Below are 17,728 nucleotides of genomic sequence, written 5' to 3' on the forward strand. Positions count from 1 at the left end.
TTAAAATTTATTTTCCAGTCTTAATCATCCGTTCTTAAACCCTGGGTGTCAGAGCGGTCTTTTAAGGGATGAAAATTTAGAGGTCAAAAGTTTTTTACATTCCTACACAGTCATCCTTTTATTTTCAACGGCTTTTTAGTTCAATGATAATTCTTTGTTTGCCCCAGAAACCTATTTATACTTATGACTGTCAGTTTCTTGACAAAAATTGCAAAGCGGATAGAAAACGAAATATAAAGAAAGAAAGATTAGAAGAAATAAAACCTTCGTATGATGTCAGTTTATTTTAATGGTCAATGCGCAGTGTATGCTGGGTAATTTGGGCAAGATGGCGCCCTCCACCATTCAGAAAATACGAGCCACAATGACAGGGCGAGATACTCAAGATGATTCTCTTATAACAGAGGTAAAATAGCTTGTATTCCTTCTGTTTTATTGATATTTCTCTTTGTTTTGCCTCTGTGTTTTCTGTTTTTCTCTCGGGAAAATACAATTCGTAAGTCGTTGTTGCAGTGTTTTAGCTGTACACGAATTTGAAACTTGAGCCAACAGTTAAAAATTTATCCCTGCATACGTGTCAGCTTAATCTTATTTGATTTGTTTTCAGAAGAACATTGAAAACCTTTTAAAAGTTTCTTGAAATAGTATTCTAAAAGGTGGTATTTAAAATTCAAAACATTGCCAACTTCAAACCTATAAACCTCAAAACGTTATAAGTAGCCTGAATTAACTATTCACCGACAACAGACGTTTAATAATTAATAAAATTGTTACATTAGGTAGTTAATAACCATCAGAAAACCGTTAGTACTATAGGTAACTGTCCTAAGTGTATTCCTTATTATACTGAGTGCTTACATATTTCTCCAGGTATAGTCAATCGCTAAAAATCAATATTGGAAATCAATCGATTCCATCAATATAAATCGCCGATATCGGCAATCGTTAACAATCGATAACTCACGAAAAATTTCCTTATTGATTTCTACTGATTGGCAAAAATCGATAGCAATCGATAATTCCTGTTTTCAGGAATATTGATTGTTAAAATCGACAATAACCACCCGGACTATTTAAAGATGGCTTTGTTATGTGTAAAATAATACCTGGAACAGCAACAGACGTTCATCTTCAGCATGCTAGCTACATTACATTTTCCTTTTAGGGGCTGAGCTTCTTCCAGTGCAAAACTAGCCAAGAAAGATGTAAAGCCCAAAATGTTTCTGCCAGTTGGTTCGGTTCTTGTTATTTTGTCAATGATTGTAAAAGATACGCAGGCTATGATAAACTGACACAATAAAACCATTATAGACAAGTTTCGTTAAACTTTTTATCAGTGTAACTTGTAAAAGGACAAAAGTAATTTCCGATAACAGTCGATAATAATCGATACCAATCTATGAATCAATCGTGATCAATTACTATCGGCAATCGATAACAATCAGTAACTCACAACTCTTTTCCTTTATGGATTTTCATTGATTGCTATCAGCAATCGATATCAATCTTTGATTGATATCAATCGTTATTGATTAATATCAATTATTTCTGTATGTGACAACTCTTTCTGAATGAAAGGCATGAGATTTTTATCTTAAGAAGGCTTGAATTTCAAAGACATCCAGAGATTTCCAAGGACTTTCCAAAGATTTCCGAAGGCATCTTGGATGCGCAGTTGCCAGACTTTTCGCTTAAAAATTTGGGAGAAGTGCACTCCATTGGTTGAGTTTGTTTGTTGACTTTTTGAAAAAGTGCAAGTGAAGGTTGTAATAGCTCAAATCTTCTGGCTAGGCATAGACTTTGGTCAGCAGGTGTGAGTTGGCACTAGATTCAGCGTATATGTCCCCTTATCGTGTCCAATTATATGTTGAGTTTTATACCCATAATAGAAGCAGAATGACAGCAATACTGTTGAAGGTCGTAGGGTTGATTTAAGTTCATCCATCATGCAAGAGAAATGATCTAAAACAAACCACACAAGCAAAACATATGGGAAACTATAGAGGTGTCAAATTGATTCAGGTAAATTTAACAGTGGTCAACAGTGGAACGCATGCAGACCTATGAGCTCTAAACTTTTTTATCACCATAGTCACATGGATACTTTACTGCATTGAGACTCCTCCTAGTAACACTCCATTCAGTGCTATTCAGAAATGATAAATGAAGCTAAATAGTTCAGAAAGTTGAAATTGAAGAGAAAAGCAAATGTCACGAACTGTGCCTGTCACCTAATTTTTACCATAATCTAAGCAAAATTTAAAATATGACGAGCAGGATATTGAGGACTGTAAGAGACTTTGTATGTCCCAAAGATCTAGTAATGTATGTGTCTCAGTTCAAAATGTTTTGAGTAAGAAAGCTCAGGGTTTCAATTCTATTTTCAGATATCTGATGCAACAACATTAAGCTGGTCAACACGAATTAAAGGATTTATCATTTGTTTCTGTGTTGGTGTGTTCTTCTCCATTTTGGTAAGTTTGGAAGAATTATTTAGAGAGACGTTGAGCAACTTCTTGTACTTCTTTGACTTGTAATGATATATTTCTTTGACTCATGTCTAGGGAATGATCATGTTATGGAAAAACATTAAATTATTTGCTGTCTTTTACTCACTGGGTAATATAACAGCACTTGCAAGGTTGGTAACATTTTGAAATCTTGAGTATTAGCTTTTGCACAATAACATATTAACCTCTGTGTTTCATCAGGGGTTGCAATTTTCAGCAGGAGAGCAACTGGTGTCCACAGGTGGGCAAAATGAACTGAACTAAGAAAAACTGTCCTTTAGATGGTCAAACCAGGTGGGCGAAATTATCCTCATACATGTAGCTGGTCAACTTTCCCAGTACCTGGCCCTTATTGAAACCCCTGGTTTCTTATATGTGTTTGGGATTTGTTCTAGTGGGTCAACATTATGAAGTAAACTTAAACTGCTTTTGGTTAATTTGGTTGCAGTGTTTTGCTAGAGAACATGTTGTGTCCATGTTTAGTGGTTAATTGTTGACACTTTCACTGTGTTCTGTGTGGTGAACTGTATGAGATTGTTAAAAGAATCAATTTTCTTTTCCCTCCTACTTAGTACATGTTTTCTCATGGGACCCATGAAACAATTAAGGAATATGTTCAAAGAGAAGCGACTGATTGCGACTATAATAATGCTGGTAAGAAAACTTGGTTATAGAAAATGTCAAGATGACGTCTCAATGGTTAAAAGGTCTTTTGCTCTTATGTCCTCTGTATCTGACTATATAAGTTAATAACTAGTGGCGGTGATTTTACTTACTTGATACTGAACATGGTGCAATTTTCAATATTATTACACCATGAAGGAACTTAGTTTTCTAAGAGTGAATATTCAACAAAGTGCAGCATAGAACACCAGTGCTTATTGAAGTGGGGGCAGTTAGTATATCTGGCTGGAAGAGTCAGCATTGGATGAAGTTAATTCAAAACTTATGAGATTAAAGTGCAATCAAAAGGGGGAAAGATTATTAATTTTTGGCTTTCCAGCAGTGTTCTGACATAGTCAGATGTTTATTTGTCAATGTTATTATTGGAATTTGAAACAAGCATAGTAGATTTTAGACCAAGATAATTAAAATAATAATCAGTTTGAAATAAACAGTGGGAAGTTTGAGATAAACATATTTGTAATTGTTGATAATCAATAACAGAGTGCAAATAAGTGAGGAGCTGAAAATAACAAGTTGGAATTAGAACGGTCTGACTGTTCTTGCTTATTCAAACTACATTTTACGACCATAATACTAACAGTACTAAATATATTTTTTCTACCAAGACCTGCCTTGCTCTCACACTTTGTGCTGCACTGTGGGTAAGTGTTTCATCACAGTTTGGCCATTTAAATGATGCAGGTTTACAAGATTACAATTTGCAAAGAAAGTATTTATCCAGTAGCCTGGGGTGTTGTCTAGTTCAGGAAAAAAAATATTCACACCCCATGGAAGGTCATTGGAAATTTTGTCTGTGGTGGTTATGGGAGTCTCAAAAGCCAACATTTATATAAGGAAGTATAAAGTAGAATTCCTGGAGAGGTGTGTTGTTCAAATTAAAAACCTTCTTTGGGGGAGGTACAGATATTTTCTGTAACAGCACTTTATGCGTACCTGTATTTATAATATAGCTAGGACCCTGTGCGCACTCTGATTGGTCAAAAACTCATGTTTCATCAGAGTATAAAACATAGAAAAAGTGTGTTTTATTGTTTATCATAAAGCAAACAAAGAAGCCTAAGCCGTGTATTACACTGTGATAAAACACTCCGGACATTTGAGAACACTTGTGAAATGTAGAAAACACTTGCCTGTGGCTCGTGTTTCCTACATTTCCCTCATGTTCTCAAATGCCCGTTGTGTTTTATCACAGTGTAATACATGGCTTAGGCTTCTTTATTTGTTAAATAATGCAAAAATAGCTGATCAACTCATACCAATTTGCTATATGTGTGTGTTATGTGTCAGAGATATTGTTTTGATGGTAACACAAGGCTGACAGTTTAACAAATGTCTTTTGTGTTTCAGTGGGACAATAAGGGACTTGCATTGATTTTCTGCATTCTTCAGTATTTAGCCATGACATGGTATGTATCTATTGAAAGGTGTCTTTTGAAATCAAAGATTTTTACAAGTATATTTACAACTTTTGTTTCTTTGCAGGTATTGTCTTTCCTATATTCCATTTGCAAGGTATGAATGCCCATACATACAATTTTTTATCATATTGCACCTATTGTAAGATACATATTTCCTAGTGACACAAAAACTAAGGATTTTTCACACAGAGAAATACATTTAGTCCTAAAAGAAAATAGAAGAGCAAGAGACAACAAATTATTTGACCATTCTTAGATGGTCTGAATAACAGACTAAATTAGTCAGTCTACAGCATAATATATAGATTTTGCCAAGCCTAAAAGTGGAGCTCCTGGGCCTTCTGTTTTGAGTTTGAATAATCTCAAAATACACAAAACAAAAGCAGTGAAAAACATTTGTATACAAGAAAAAATTATACTTCAGTTAACTTTGTAATCCTGGTTTAGCAATAACCAGCTTCTGAACAACCCGGCCCTGTTTAGAACAAGTTAACCTGACATGAGCCTGCGATTCAATTGAAAACCAGCACTTGGTCAGTAGTCAACTTACAAAAAACATGTGACCCCAATGAATTCTAAACTTGAGCCTGGCAATATGGTTACATGATACTTGTCAGCAGATACCTTGTTTTGACAGGTGTCAATTGGCTATTTGGATGTCCAATATCAAAGAGGGTCACTACAAACCGAGGGTGCATGTCTCTGTCAACCTATTAGCTGGAGTATGGCCGCCATCTTACATGACTCCGTCACCGTCATCGTGTGTACGCACCCACGAGCAGTACCACTAGCCATGATAACCATGAGAAAGTCAATCCATGGGTTTCGTTTTCTCTCCTATATGGGCATGGGGCTCCACTTGGTGGCCCTTTGGGCTGCCGGAGCTCCGCTATGAAAACATGTTTTTGAATGAGGAGGCAGTGTGAAATACCAATTTGTGTGATGGAGGATTTCTTGTTCTCTGAAAAGCTACAGAAAAATGAAAACTGGAACTTGTCAAAACTACAGCAGAACTTGGCAATGTGATCGAACAAATTTGAATCAGAAAGTTGCAAGTTGCATCAAAGAAACTACCAATCTTATCAATATTGCGATATTCCAGAGTTGCCATCAAAAAGAACATTTGGTTTGACTTTAAAGCTTTAGAAGGTGCAAGTAACACCTCTCCAGAACTTAGACGTAATTGACATTATGAAAGGGTTCTGAGTAACCTTAATAGACAGAGTCTTCTTTATTTTATACCTTTCTGTTTTTATTTATGTCAAGACTTCTGTTTTGGTTTCAGGGATGCAGTGAAGAAATGTTTCACAAGTTGCATGGCATAGGCCTAGCTTTTGGACAGTTGAGGTGCACTTGTTCAGAACAAATCATTCATTAATTATGATAAATAGACAAATAGATCAATTCATACATCCAATTAGTTCAGTCCTGGAAGTCAATCAGTAGCCTTTTTGCAAACATTCTTACTTAGATGTTGTCAATCATCAATCATGATGTGACAGGATTCCATATGTGGGCTTATTGAACCACCTATTTGACTGACAGTGTAATTTTCATTGAGATATTTATATGTGAAAAGAAATATATAAAATGCTAAGTAACATAGTGTAACAGGTTCTGAGCAGGGTGTGCTTTGGATATTTGCATTTTCTCCCTGCATCTTGTCCTTGACACCACTAGCCTTTAGTTGGGGCGCAGTGTGGAAATGGCACACAGAAAAAGAGCAGGAACTTTGCTCCTCCTAACAAGTTCCTCTCTCCTTTTTTCCCAAAATGTGGCACATGACAAAATTGGGAGAACTTCTCCTTTTTTGACTCTGCCTTTTTTTGCGCAGCACCCCAACTAACTGAACCCCTATGGCACCACTGGCAAGAATTTTCCTGTCAGCTCCAGTTTTTCTGTATCTCTGATAGAAAGTTAGTGCAACAGAAAATACAAATATAGAAGGACCATCAGCTTCTTAAATTAAGCAAGAGCATTGTCCTCAAGACATAATTATTGTAACCCAACAAAGTGCACTCAAGAATTAGAATTGTTTGCTTTATAATTTGAAACTTGTCTTCATGAGTGCTTTGTGTAGAGAAACTACTGTTAACTCATATCAAAGTCCTTTGTAGTTGGAGGTAGTCCTGGTGCATGCTGCTTGCTTCACACTCTTCATGCTCAAGTTTTGAGTGTAGCAGACACTTTTCATTGCTTTCCAAGTTTGGTTTCTGCAGCTTGACTTGTGGGAAAGTCTACTGTAAACAAGTATAATTGGATTAAAAATCAAATGTGGAAAAGTTCTTCCTAGGGGCATGGTTCTCCCCCAGAGGGGACTCCTATATAAAAAGGACGCAGGTGCTCGTTGTGCCCTTTTGGGGTTAAAAAAGTGATTTTGGTATCTTGTAAGGTGTTCAGCATCAAAATGTCCACAGCGTGAGCTTTTGTGGTGCCTTTTACGGTATTGAGCCAAAAAAAATATGGTGGGAGATAATTGTGTTGTTTTAGAATTGATAACTTTCAGGGATGAAAAAAATCCAAGCCATGTCCACAAAGCAGGATCTAATGGTATCTCTTACGGTTTTTTTTTTTTCCTCAAAATTTCCGATGAGCGCTCTTATCCTTTTTATATGAGAGGCCCCCCTGGGGGTTCCCCAATGGTCCCCTGTGAGGCAGAGAAAAGAAAATAAATAACAACTTCATTTTAACTGTCACTTAAGATTCCTGTCTCTTTTTGCTTGCTGAGAAATGCAGAAAAAGAGGATAAATCCTGTCTCCTTGCCTGCTGGTGTAATTTCAGACTGTACCATACACCACAGAGACCTCTCACTCTCTTTCATTAAGTACAATGTACATGTAAATAAAATAACTTGATTTTATTGTGTGTTGGCATTTATTTCAGTTGTTTGTAAGATGGAACCCATTTGATCATGAAAACTTCTCAAACCCTTTAATTTAAAAGACACTAGTGATTTGTATATATTTTGACCAGGAAATTAATATTATAAGATACTCTTTTGGCTTGCACATCGTGGCTAGCTCGCAAATTGCAGAGAAGTCAGTGAAAGGCAATGGAGGTGCATTTGGCTTTTGTTTTCCCCAAAATTTGAGACCAAAAAGTTGCCATCCGGAAAAGTCTTCCTTGAGTGGTGCAGCTTTTACAGAATTGTGCCGTCAAGTAGCCCGTTAAGAATGGTAGCTAGGCGGTGTTACCCTCCCCTCCCCCGACCCTGCAAGAATCTTGGTTTTGGAGTTTTGCCTGTAGAGCAAGCCTATCCGATAACCTACTTTTTTTCTAAAACAAGGCACAAAAAATTAGTTTGCGATGGTTGTAGTTATCGGAAACGGTCCATAGGGGAGATGATTGCGTTAGGTTTTTCGCCTGACCCCTCCCCTGTATGGATATGACTCGACCCACGCTGGAATCCTTCCGACGCGCGAAAGCGCTTGCTCACGTTGTGCATGACTGTTTTGGTATTTCCCGTGGGAAACGGTTGAACGCCCGTAAACGTTCTCCTTCACATCAAGTGTGCTTATCCCATGGGAAATAGATCATTATGAAGCGAAAGAGATCCCGTGAGCTCGAAGACAGTAGTGATGAAGAAGACGAAGACCCGGGCGTAGATGGAACATGCAGTGATGGAACATCGACACTTTCACTACAGGACCAAGAGGTAAATAGTGTTTATAATAACCCCGCCGGGATCAGCTTGATGGTTTGTTGATCAGGCAAAGATATGTAACGCCACCACGAAACAACTGCGGAGAATCTTTTGGAGCAAGTTAATATAATGAGCAAATGTTGACCTCCGGCATTTTTATCAATCAGGGCTTTGTTCAGTTTGCAATCTATTTCTCTGGTGTTGGTGGTCTCAGTCTCATTTTACCTTGTCTGGGTTAATGTAACAAAATGGAAAGAGTAGAATTTCCTCTTCAATGACCAAAAATCAGAATTGCAGAATAAAGACTTAGATGTCCGAAAGATAAGCTGAACTGTAAAACCTGGTGATTTTGATCTTTGAAAGACATTATCACTCCAAGAAATGTCAGGAGTAACCAGCTGACAAAATTATTTTGTTTTATCCAAAATGCAAGGCAAATTGTTTACTGTAACATGGATTCCACTTTTCAACTCATCATCATGATTGCTACATTGTTGGACACAGCATGCTGCAAATGTGTGGCCACCCTGTCATGGTATCCAAACATTCTGTAAATTATATGTTTTAACAGGGAGGCAAAACCTGCAACATTTTGTGCTCAACAATACTGCAACATGTTGCTTAATAAGTGCAATGCTGTGTCTGATGGGGCAAACCATGCAAGACAGATTTTGTCTCTCTGCTTGGTGAGAGATGAGAGGGAACCTCTGCTCGGCCAACTGCTCGATCATTTTATCAGCCACCGTCCACAACTAGGGGAAAATAGATTAAAAATACTGGTTTTTGCTTATTTGAACCAGCTAAAACCTACACATGACAGGTAGAATTCAAAGCGCTCTCTGTGTGTGAGACTGCCGACAATATATGCTGCCCTATGATTGGTTATTGTGTGGGATTTCCCATAGTTTTCAACACCAGCAATATTTATTTATTTATTTATTTATTTATTTATTTGTCCACGAGATCAAAGCATTTGTCACGTGGTTTCTACTTGGGGTGTAGACTGGGTTCCACTAGCAAAAAGTTGAGTGTTTTTGTGCTGCAGCCATTAGTGTGATTACTCTTAGCAGGTGTTGTTGTTTGGCAAATTTGGCTTGTTTTTGAGATTCGGAGGGAGTCTTAGGCCTTAGGTCTTAGTGTTTTTCAGACACTCGCTGCCATGTTTATTTTTGAGGCGCCATTTATTATAAGGTGGGTAAACATTCGCTTTCTGTATTATGTGCGAAATTCTTGGATGAATAAGGAACAGTCAGTCAATCATACAACAATCACACAAAGTTCCAGTTCTCGAACAGAACTTTCTGCAATTACATATTTAAATTATGTCACATTGAAATTCCTTTGATCAGATGAAAATCCCGTCAATTTCTGTGGAAAATGAAATTCTAGTAAACATTGTGCATGTCATGCCATTCAGTCTGCAACTGTCGGAAGAAAATTTATGCTTGATTGATTTCATTACTTTTAACTCCCCTCTATTTCTAAAATCAGCATTTTTATATCAACAACCAAAAGTTTTACGGACAGATATAACATAATGACAAAGCCTAGCATTTTCCCGTGTATTTATGGTTAGCAAGTTGAGGTCCTCTCGACTGCTAAATCATGATTTTTGATACGTTGCGTGACAGTGCAGTTTCCGTAGACTCGCAAGTTTAAAAGGCCTAAATATTTGCATTTGCCTTCAAACTTCAAACTGCTAAACATTTTCACATTTACTGGTCATGTTTAAGCGCAAAAGCTAATTTCTAAAAGTATAATTTACATACAGTTTTCTCAGCTGGAAGCACGAATATTAGCTGACATTTGCAATCAGAGCTGATTTATCGTAAACAAACTCTGTGCAACCAACAACCAATTCTTATATTTCCGCTCATGAATAAGAGTGTGCTTACAGGGAGGGAGGGTGCCCCGGCTAACCGAGCTACCCTGGGAGGGCTAACTTCTCATACGTTTCTTTAGAAAACGCATTGAAGCGTTTACATGCTAGACAGGGTAGCCTGCCTACCCGCACCCTGTCTACTTGCCTGGAGCACCCGGCTAAAGGGATAGCTTTTTACCATGTAAACGGTTTGTGCCGGGCTATCCCGGCTAGCTGAGGTGAGATAGACCGCGAAAACATGGCGGTGCGAGGTTGGTTTTCTCTTAGTTACCATTTGCCAGTGTTATCTGCTGAACAGAATGACAGTCAATCTGAAGAGATCAATGTAATAGATGAGTCTCAGCCAGAGAACAGGCCCGTGATTGTGCAGGAAGCTGAAATGAGACGTCAAATAGTTTCTTTGGTGGGCCATTTTGTTTGATGTGCTTAGTGGCCACTTAAAAGATAGCCCACGCAGCCCATTCACTGTCCCGGTTAGGTGAGTTGTATGTAAAGGCAGGCTATGTGCCAAGCCTTCTAACCGGGTTGCCCAGTTAGCCGAGGCACCCTCCCTCCATGTAAACAGACCCTAAAAGTAGACAACATTTCTGTTGCCATTCCATGTGCATTGAGGGGGGTAGGGAGGAGCGTCCGCGTCAGAGCTGAGGCTAACTGAACTGTTTTCTCCACTTGAACTAATCAACACATTCCAGGACAAATGAAGCCCATGAAATAAAGCTGTTCCCACAGTAAACATCCCCAAGCCAACATGATTCAAAAGTTGTGTTCGTGGACATTAATTGTCCCAGTTATGTAGCATGTCATCTGGCATCCCAACAAAACAGGGCCCGTTACTGTTGATTACACAGTCCAGAATCACAACCAAAAACGAAACCTTCTTGTGTGCACTTGCTTTTCGATGATGTCATTATTTGTTTTCGCCCCCGCTGCGAAAAACAAGCCTAACCTGCAAAATGTGTTTACTTCAATGACTTTTTCAATGACATCCCCCCCCCCCCCCCCCCCACAATAACTTGGGAGTAAATATATGTCTGCTGACTTTTGTTTGGTTTTTTTTTTGCTGGGGTCTAGTATACGTTGTGAAACAACGGTTACACAGGATTTTGCTAAGGTAACAACAATGGCACAGGGACGAAAACTATTTTTCTTTTTCAGTTACATATTAATGACAAACAGAGAAACGTAATTTGCTCGTAATACCTTGGACATCAAAACGCCGATGCAACTTACTACATGAAATGTCAAGGGCACTGCATGTGATCTTTTTGATGTATCCATGGGTATTAACCACAGGAAATTTACCTCCAGAAATATTGGTCATACTCACTAAATGCAGTTTACCATGGTAAAAGGGTCATTTGCCACGGTAAAGAGTTCCATGTAACCGAACCCTAAGGGAGCAAATTTCCTGGAAACTTAAGTCCAAATATGTTTCTCCTGTAACCGTTTTTTCGTCTGCAGCTTCAGATCTTGTAACCAGGACTCTACAGTATCTTTACTCGACGTTCATCACTACAAAATGACAAAATGTATAAATATTCACTGTAAAGCTACAATTTCTCTGATTTATCCATAGCACGTCAACTCTTATTTGACTGAAATCCTACACAAGTTCACATTGCGGACCTATTTTTAACAATCCCAATGGCAACACTGCACTGACGCACTGACAAAGAGACATCGGTTTCATCACATAGAAACTTGTCAAGGTCAAAGCTTTTGACCAATAAATAACCAGCAACCTTTGGTGTTTTCCTGTTTGAACCATTCCAGAATCTTTAGCTTTGCATCAATTCATTATAATGAGCTATTCATTGTCAAAAGAATATGACATGAGGCTTGATAGCTTTTAATTATTCTACAACAGTTTGTTTATCTGCATCTAGCTTGCAGTTTGCGATTCGAGCGCTTGCATGTAACCGTTTTTTCATCTGCAGCTTGGGATCTTGTAACCAGGACTCTACAGTATCTTTACTCGACGTTCATCACTACAAAATGACAAAATGTATAAATATTCACTGTAAAGCTACAATTTCTCTGATTTATCCATAGCGTGTCAACTCTTATTTGACTGAAATCCTACACAAGTTCGCATTGCGGACCTATTTTTAAAAATACCAATGGCAACACTGCACTGACGCACAGACAAAGAGACATTGGTTTCGTCACATAGAAACTTGTCAAGGTCAAAGCTTTTGACCAATAAATAACCGGCAACCTTTGGTGTTTTCCTGTTTGAATCATTCCAGAATCTTTAGCTTTACATCAATTCATTATAATGAGCTATTCATTGTCAAAAGAATATGTCGTGAGGCTTGATAGCTTTTAATTATTCTACAACAGTTTGTTTATCTGCATCTAGCTTGCAGTTTGCAATTCAAGCACTTGTCATCTTTATCTTGAATAAAGCCAATTTTGGGTTAATTTATCTGTTTCTTTGTAGCTCGTCACTTTGTGGGACTGCAGTTTCTCTACAAAATAAAAGGTGGTCAGAATTCAAGTATAAATTATACAAGTAGTAGCAAAATTTGATCGCATGTAAATACTTTGCATGCAAATGCAACATTGTGACCCATTTGTGTTTGCACAGTAGACTGGTTCTTTCTAGTCTCTCACCAAGGAGAAAGAGAAGGGAATCTCTATCTTGTAGAGTAGATGGGACCTTGACACCTCTTGAAATGAACATGTCTCGGAACATTTTTGTTTGAGCAATTATTGTTGTTAAAAATGTTAAAAATAGAAGTTGATTGTGCATCATGTACGTCAATGTTCCAATGAATGCTACACTGAAAAATTTTTCATGCATTTTGTGGTTCAACAAAGTTGCAAGAAACTCTGCCCAGTGCAACAGCATTTTAAACCAAGGAAAAAATTACTCAAGGTAAAAATGATAAGGAGGTGTGAGGAAAGCCATGCTCTGAGAGGGTGGCAAAGGGTTTTTGCGTGATGCATAGTCACCCCCAAATTAGCCTCATGATGCCTGATTGGGACCAAATTGGCCATGTAACGGGGGAAAGGACATCATAATGTGATGCGTGATTTGCTATTTTTCAAGCATGTGATGCATGATTTACCAATTAGATTTCTGTGATAAGTGAACATTCTTTACACTAGAAGGATACCATTCATTCAAAGTAAATAGTAAATAGAGTGTTGAAAAAGATTAATAAATCATGGAAGACCTGACACCATGCTCCAGTCTTTTTCGTCCTTTTCTTGACCTCTGATGTGTTTGATCTTCGTGGATCTTCATGGTATCAATAGGTCCAAACAATTTTGCCACAATAGGATCAAATTAATAGAAAATAGTTAAACTTTGCACAAGGACTATGAGCTTCAGATATCAAACTACGAGGAACAACATAAGAACTCAGATTTTTGTAGTTTTTCAGACGAACGTAATTCAGACTAAATGGGGCTTCACAATCTTTCACGAAACCACTGCAAAATGCGTAGATTAACATGTAGCTTGAATAATCGACATGACATTTGAGACGACACATTGTGCGTGATGGAATTATTTCTCACAAATGGAATAAAAACGAAACTGATAACAAAGCTTTTTTGTGTAGTATTGTGTGGCAGTATAATAAAATAACTTGTTTTATATTCAGTCACAAATTTATAGTTAAAATATTTTTCATTTAGCAGAAATGCCCAGTCAGAGTGTCTGGCCAGACTAAGCTTTTACCCGTCAAAACCCCAAATTTACCGGACAATTGTCCAATGACCGACTGTTATTTGCAGCCTTGCAGATATAGCCGGGAATGGACTGGAGAGGGGAAAATCCCACCCCATTAGGCTCACTTCACTTGCTCCTTTTTCGTGCTCAGCAGGAGCCTGTTCACAGACGGTGCCAACTCTCCCAAGTTATGTGGCTTGTTGCCTTTGTTACCACAGATCATATTTAGCTTTGTCTGGCGTTGCCAGAGACTGCAGCAGTGTTACTTCAAGAATCTTAGAGATCCGTTCTGTGTTGTCAAAGTTATGTTTCTTCCATCCTGAATCTGTTTGAGCTTTTCGTCTCCTGAGCTCGACGTTAAGGTTTATACCTCTTTTGTTCGTTCTGGCACCCCGTGATTTAAATTTAGCTAAATTTAGATGTTCCAGTCTGTTGACTGTTTTGCATCATGTATACATTTGTTAAATATTATACATTCTTTCATGCCAATCATTTTGAGGGGGCAGTAGAGCATAAACAGTGGTGTGACTACATGCAGATTTTTTTTTGTCTTATGGTCGTGCTCTGCGCTTGTGGTCAGGCTCTGTGCTCATGTATCACATTTCGCTCTCTGTCCTGCTAATCCGCCTGTTCCGCAGGCTAGATTATCTGGGAGTCTTGGATACAGACCAAATCTCCCGGTCTCCCATACAGGTCATCACTTTTATTTTGGACAATAATTGTCATTTTTGGGGGAAAATGTTTGGAATATTTGCCGATGCATTTCTTCAGATGAATAGGCAGAGTTTTCTTTTTAACGATGCTTTTAGGGTTGAGCAAGTAAAATCGCATTGTACTTCTTTTACATGACGTGTGATTGGTGAAAAAAATGCTCCATGATGTGTGACTTAATAGAAAAATTCAGCGTGATGCATGATTGGTATCCCCCTTTGTCACCCTCCGCTAAGGGGAGAAGGCGTAGTGCAGAGGTGAGAGCAATTTCCACCCAGCAATGTTATACTGGTTTGAATCCTGCACTCAATATCATAAGTGGGCTGAGTTTTTCATCTTCTGGTTCTCATCCTTGCTATGATGGTTTTTCTCTGTGTTTCCTAGTTTTCTTTTCTCCACAAAAACCTATATTTATCTACTACTTTCAGAGCATCAATAGTTTTGGAGGATTGCTACCTTCACATTTGTCAAGAGCCTTGAAATTTTGTTGTTTCTTTGGAAGGATTGTTACAGTTGGAGTGTTTGTTACTTTTGGAACTTTAAGTCGTTCAATGTCCAGACAGGAACAATCTTGCAACACATTCCTCTCCTCAACTTTTCACCCTACTGATCAACCGCTTGTGCATTCCACATTTCACCCTTCCTCTTCATATCCATCCATGGCAGGGTACCAACCACTAAGGATTGCAAGCTGACCAGCTTCCTCGCGTCAGCTTTTCACACAAATCTCTTAACAAGTCTCAGGAGGCATTGTTGTCAGCGAGTTCAGAGAGAAATAAAGAAATAAATATCCTTGAGCAAGTTAGGAACTGGGCTCAACCCAGATTGCCCAGTTAATAAGGAGCCATCCATCATTAACTGGAGAGGGTGATGGTGACAAAAATTGGAGCGCACTGACATTTTTGTCTACCTAAACTGCAAACCCTACCGTTTTGAGACATAGATTTCAATGGGTGATCATGAAATTTTTCATTGCTCACCAACTCAGTCCTCTTTGTTCCTGATGGAACATAGCTCATCCACTAGTGCCCACCACCTGACCCTATTTTGAGCAGCGCATTTCACTTCCTTGTCATGTGAACTGTTTCTCCTCCAGCTCCGCCATTCTTGTGTGCCTCCAGGTGTGCTGGGGTCTCCCTCTCTGGCACCTCCCCTGTGGGTTCCTTTCTGTGGCCCTCTTGGCTATGTATCCATCTGGTCTCTTTGAACAGCATGTGGCCAGACCAACCCCAATCTCTTTGTCTCATTTCCTGCTCTACCGGTCACTGCCCTACTTGTCTGCAAAGCTCCTCACTGTGTATTCATCTAGGCCATCAGATCTGAAGGATGTTCTTCAGGCTCTAATTGATGAACACTTGCAACTTCTGCTTCAATCCCTCGGTCAACCACCAAGTTTTAGAACCATGCAGGAGCACAGCCTTCACATTTGACCCAAAGACTCTCAACTTGGTCTTAGCTGTCGGTGCTGTAGACCACCATATTTGTCTCAACATTACAAATGCCTACCCTGCCTTCTCAATGCATGCCTGGATGGCCTCATCAGTACTTCCCTTCTTACTTACAATGCTCCTGAGGTACGTGAATTTGTCCACCTCCTCGATCTACTCCCCTTTGATCAACACACCACCACATTTGATTTGCATCAGCTTTGAATACAAAAATCATGGAAACATACCACATTAGCCTTACTTGGTATGAAAAAATTATGAGAGGTTTCATTGAGTATTTCTTACCCATCTAGCCTGTGATAAATAGCGAAAGGTCCCTGATACCCATGTCAAGTACTTTCTGGGATCTTCTCAATTATTTTGTGTAAACACTGGCCACTAGCACTGTCTAGTAGTCTGGGCCTGCTGGATACTGTTGAGGAAACATTTGTATATGATCTTAAATTTTGTTCACCTTTCTATTTCTCTCCTAAGCTGTAAAAAATAAAAATTTAGCTGAAAACTCAAACAAAACAAGAATTGCAATTATGGATATTCTGTGTGAACAAGTAAATATTATAATATAGCATGTGCACTAGTCCTACCTAATTCCTATTGAGCCATCATGAACAAAATCTCTATATAATACGGCCATGTGTATATAACATGACTTGTGCAGTTTTAACTTAGCTGCAAAATTTCTGTCGAGTTTGGTGCAAGTTCCTTTTGTTTAAGCTTCAGCAATGTGAAGATTATTCTGATCAAACCAAACCCTACTTTGAGCCTTTGACTTTTGCCGAGCTAAGATGTTTACTTAAACTCGAGTATTTTGACTTTGTCTACATTTTCATTGATTATTTTTGACTTTGTTTGCTTGCCTTTTCATTTTAATTAATTCGAAGAAGCAAATTTTTTATTGACAATTTTAGAAACCAGGTTAAGCGTTTTTGTTCTTAACTGTTGTTCAACTGATTGTGACATGATAGGATCTTAATGACCTTTGTTCTCCTTCACCGTGCATTGTGAGAACTTTGTAGTCAATCACAAATAAAACATGTTTTGATGCCCAAGTTGTTATCGCCATGTTATAAAAGAATTGGTTCATGCTTTTAGCTGTGTGTATATCGAGTTATGGATGCACTTGGGAAGTTCGTCCAGCACTCAAGAAGCTAGAAGCTTTTGTCATTAAATAAATGCTTCATAGGCATCTGATAAACACTGATATCGTATATGTTTTTTTTGGTGGGAAGGTTCTGAAATCTTAAAATGCTAAATGCCCCTTACTTCAGAAGATTATTTGTCTACCTTTTTTTCCTTGTACACCTTCCAGGCACTTTTCTACTGGCCAACCTTGCCTGAGAAAGCAACCCCCGTATCCACTGACTTTTTGAGAGAACATGTTTTTGCCTTTAACAGGAGCCTGAACTGCCAGGAATTATTGAGAGTGTGACACTGGACAATTTTCTTTGCCATAGTAACCTTTGTGTTCCATTTGGACCACGTGTGAACTTCATCACTGGAAGGAATGGCAGTAAGTCCTTGAAAGAAGTTATTTTTGTTAGCAACTTTTAAAACACATGTCAAAACCTTTAACCTTGTGTTTTGGCCAAATAATCAAACAGACAAGACCAAAGACTTCCATTAACGAACAATAGACCTATTTTGCTTGGGCAATTTGTTTTCCCATTACAGACCATGTGATTTTCTCTAGAGAATTGTTCTTTTAACCATCTAAAAACTATTTATTCATATGCAAACGACTATTTG

General features: G+C 38.4%; 1 protein-coding gene and 1 pseudogene across 3 annotated transcripts in view; both read left to right on the top strand.

The window, feature by feature from the left end:
- Positions 1-2: 2 nt before the first annotated feature.
- Positions 3-5,994, top strand: LOC145481615 (vesicle transport protein SFT2B-like). 2 transcript variants are annotated; one of them, XM_081460128.1, is made up of 8 exons: positions 31-406; positions 2,388-2,474; positions 2,565-2,641; positions 3,083-3,164; positions 3,803-3,838; positions 4,545-4,603; positions 4,680-4,709; positions 5,901-5,994. In XM_081460128.1, exons 1-8 carry the CDS (start codon positions 290-292, stop codon positions 5,938-5,940), a joined length of 528 nt encoding a protein of 175 aa, XP_081316254.1. In that variant the 5' UTR covers positions 31-289; the 3' UTR covers positions 5,941-5,994. The 2 variants fall into 2 exon arrangements, with proteins under 2 accessions (XP_081316253.1, XP_081316254.1); XM_081460127.1 differs by lacking the exons at positions 4,545-4,603; positions 4,680-4,709; positions 5,901-5,994 and having other exon boundaries at positions 3-406; positions 3,803-4,273.
- A 2,159-nt stretch (positions 5,995-8,153) lies between these two features.
- The window catches only part of LOC145481612 (structural maintenance of chromosomes protein 6-like), a 34,266-nt pseudogene continuing 24,691 nt past the window's right edge, over positions 8,154-17,728 (top strand). Inside the window, exons 1-2 of the transcript XR_014048664.1 lie at positions 8,154-8,271; positions 17,378-17,492. The product of XR_014048664.1 is annotated as a structural maintenance of chromosomes protein 6-like (transcript). The remainder of the gene's footprint in view (positions 8,272-17,377; positions 17,493-17,728) is intronic.

This window comes from Orbicella franksi, chromosome 3 (genome assembly GCF_964199315.1).
Source record: "Orbicella franksi chromosome 3, jaOrbFran1.1, whole genome shotgun sequence".
In the NCBI taxonomy this organism is placed as follows: domain Eukaryota; kingdom Metazoa; phylum Cnidaria; class Anthozoa; order Scleractinia; family Merulinidae; genus Orbicella; species Orbicella franksi.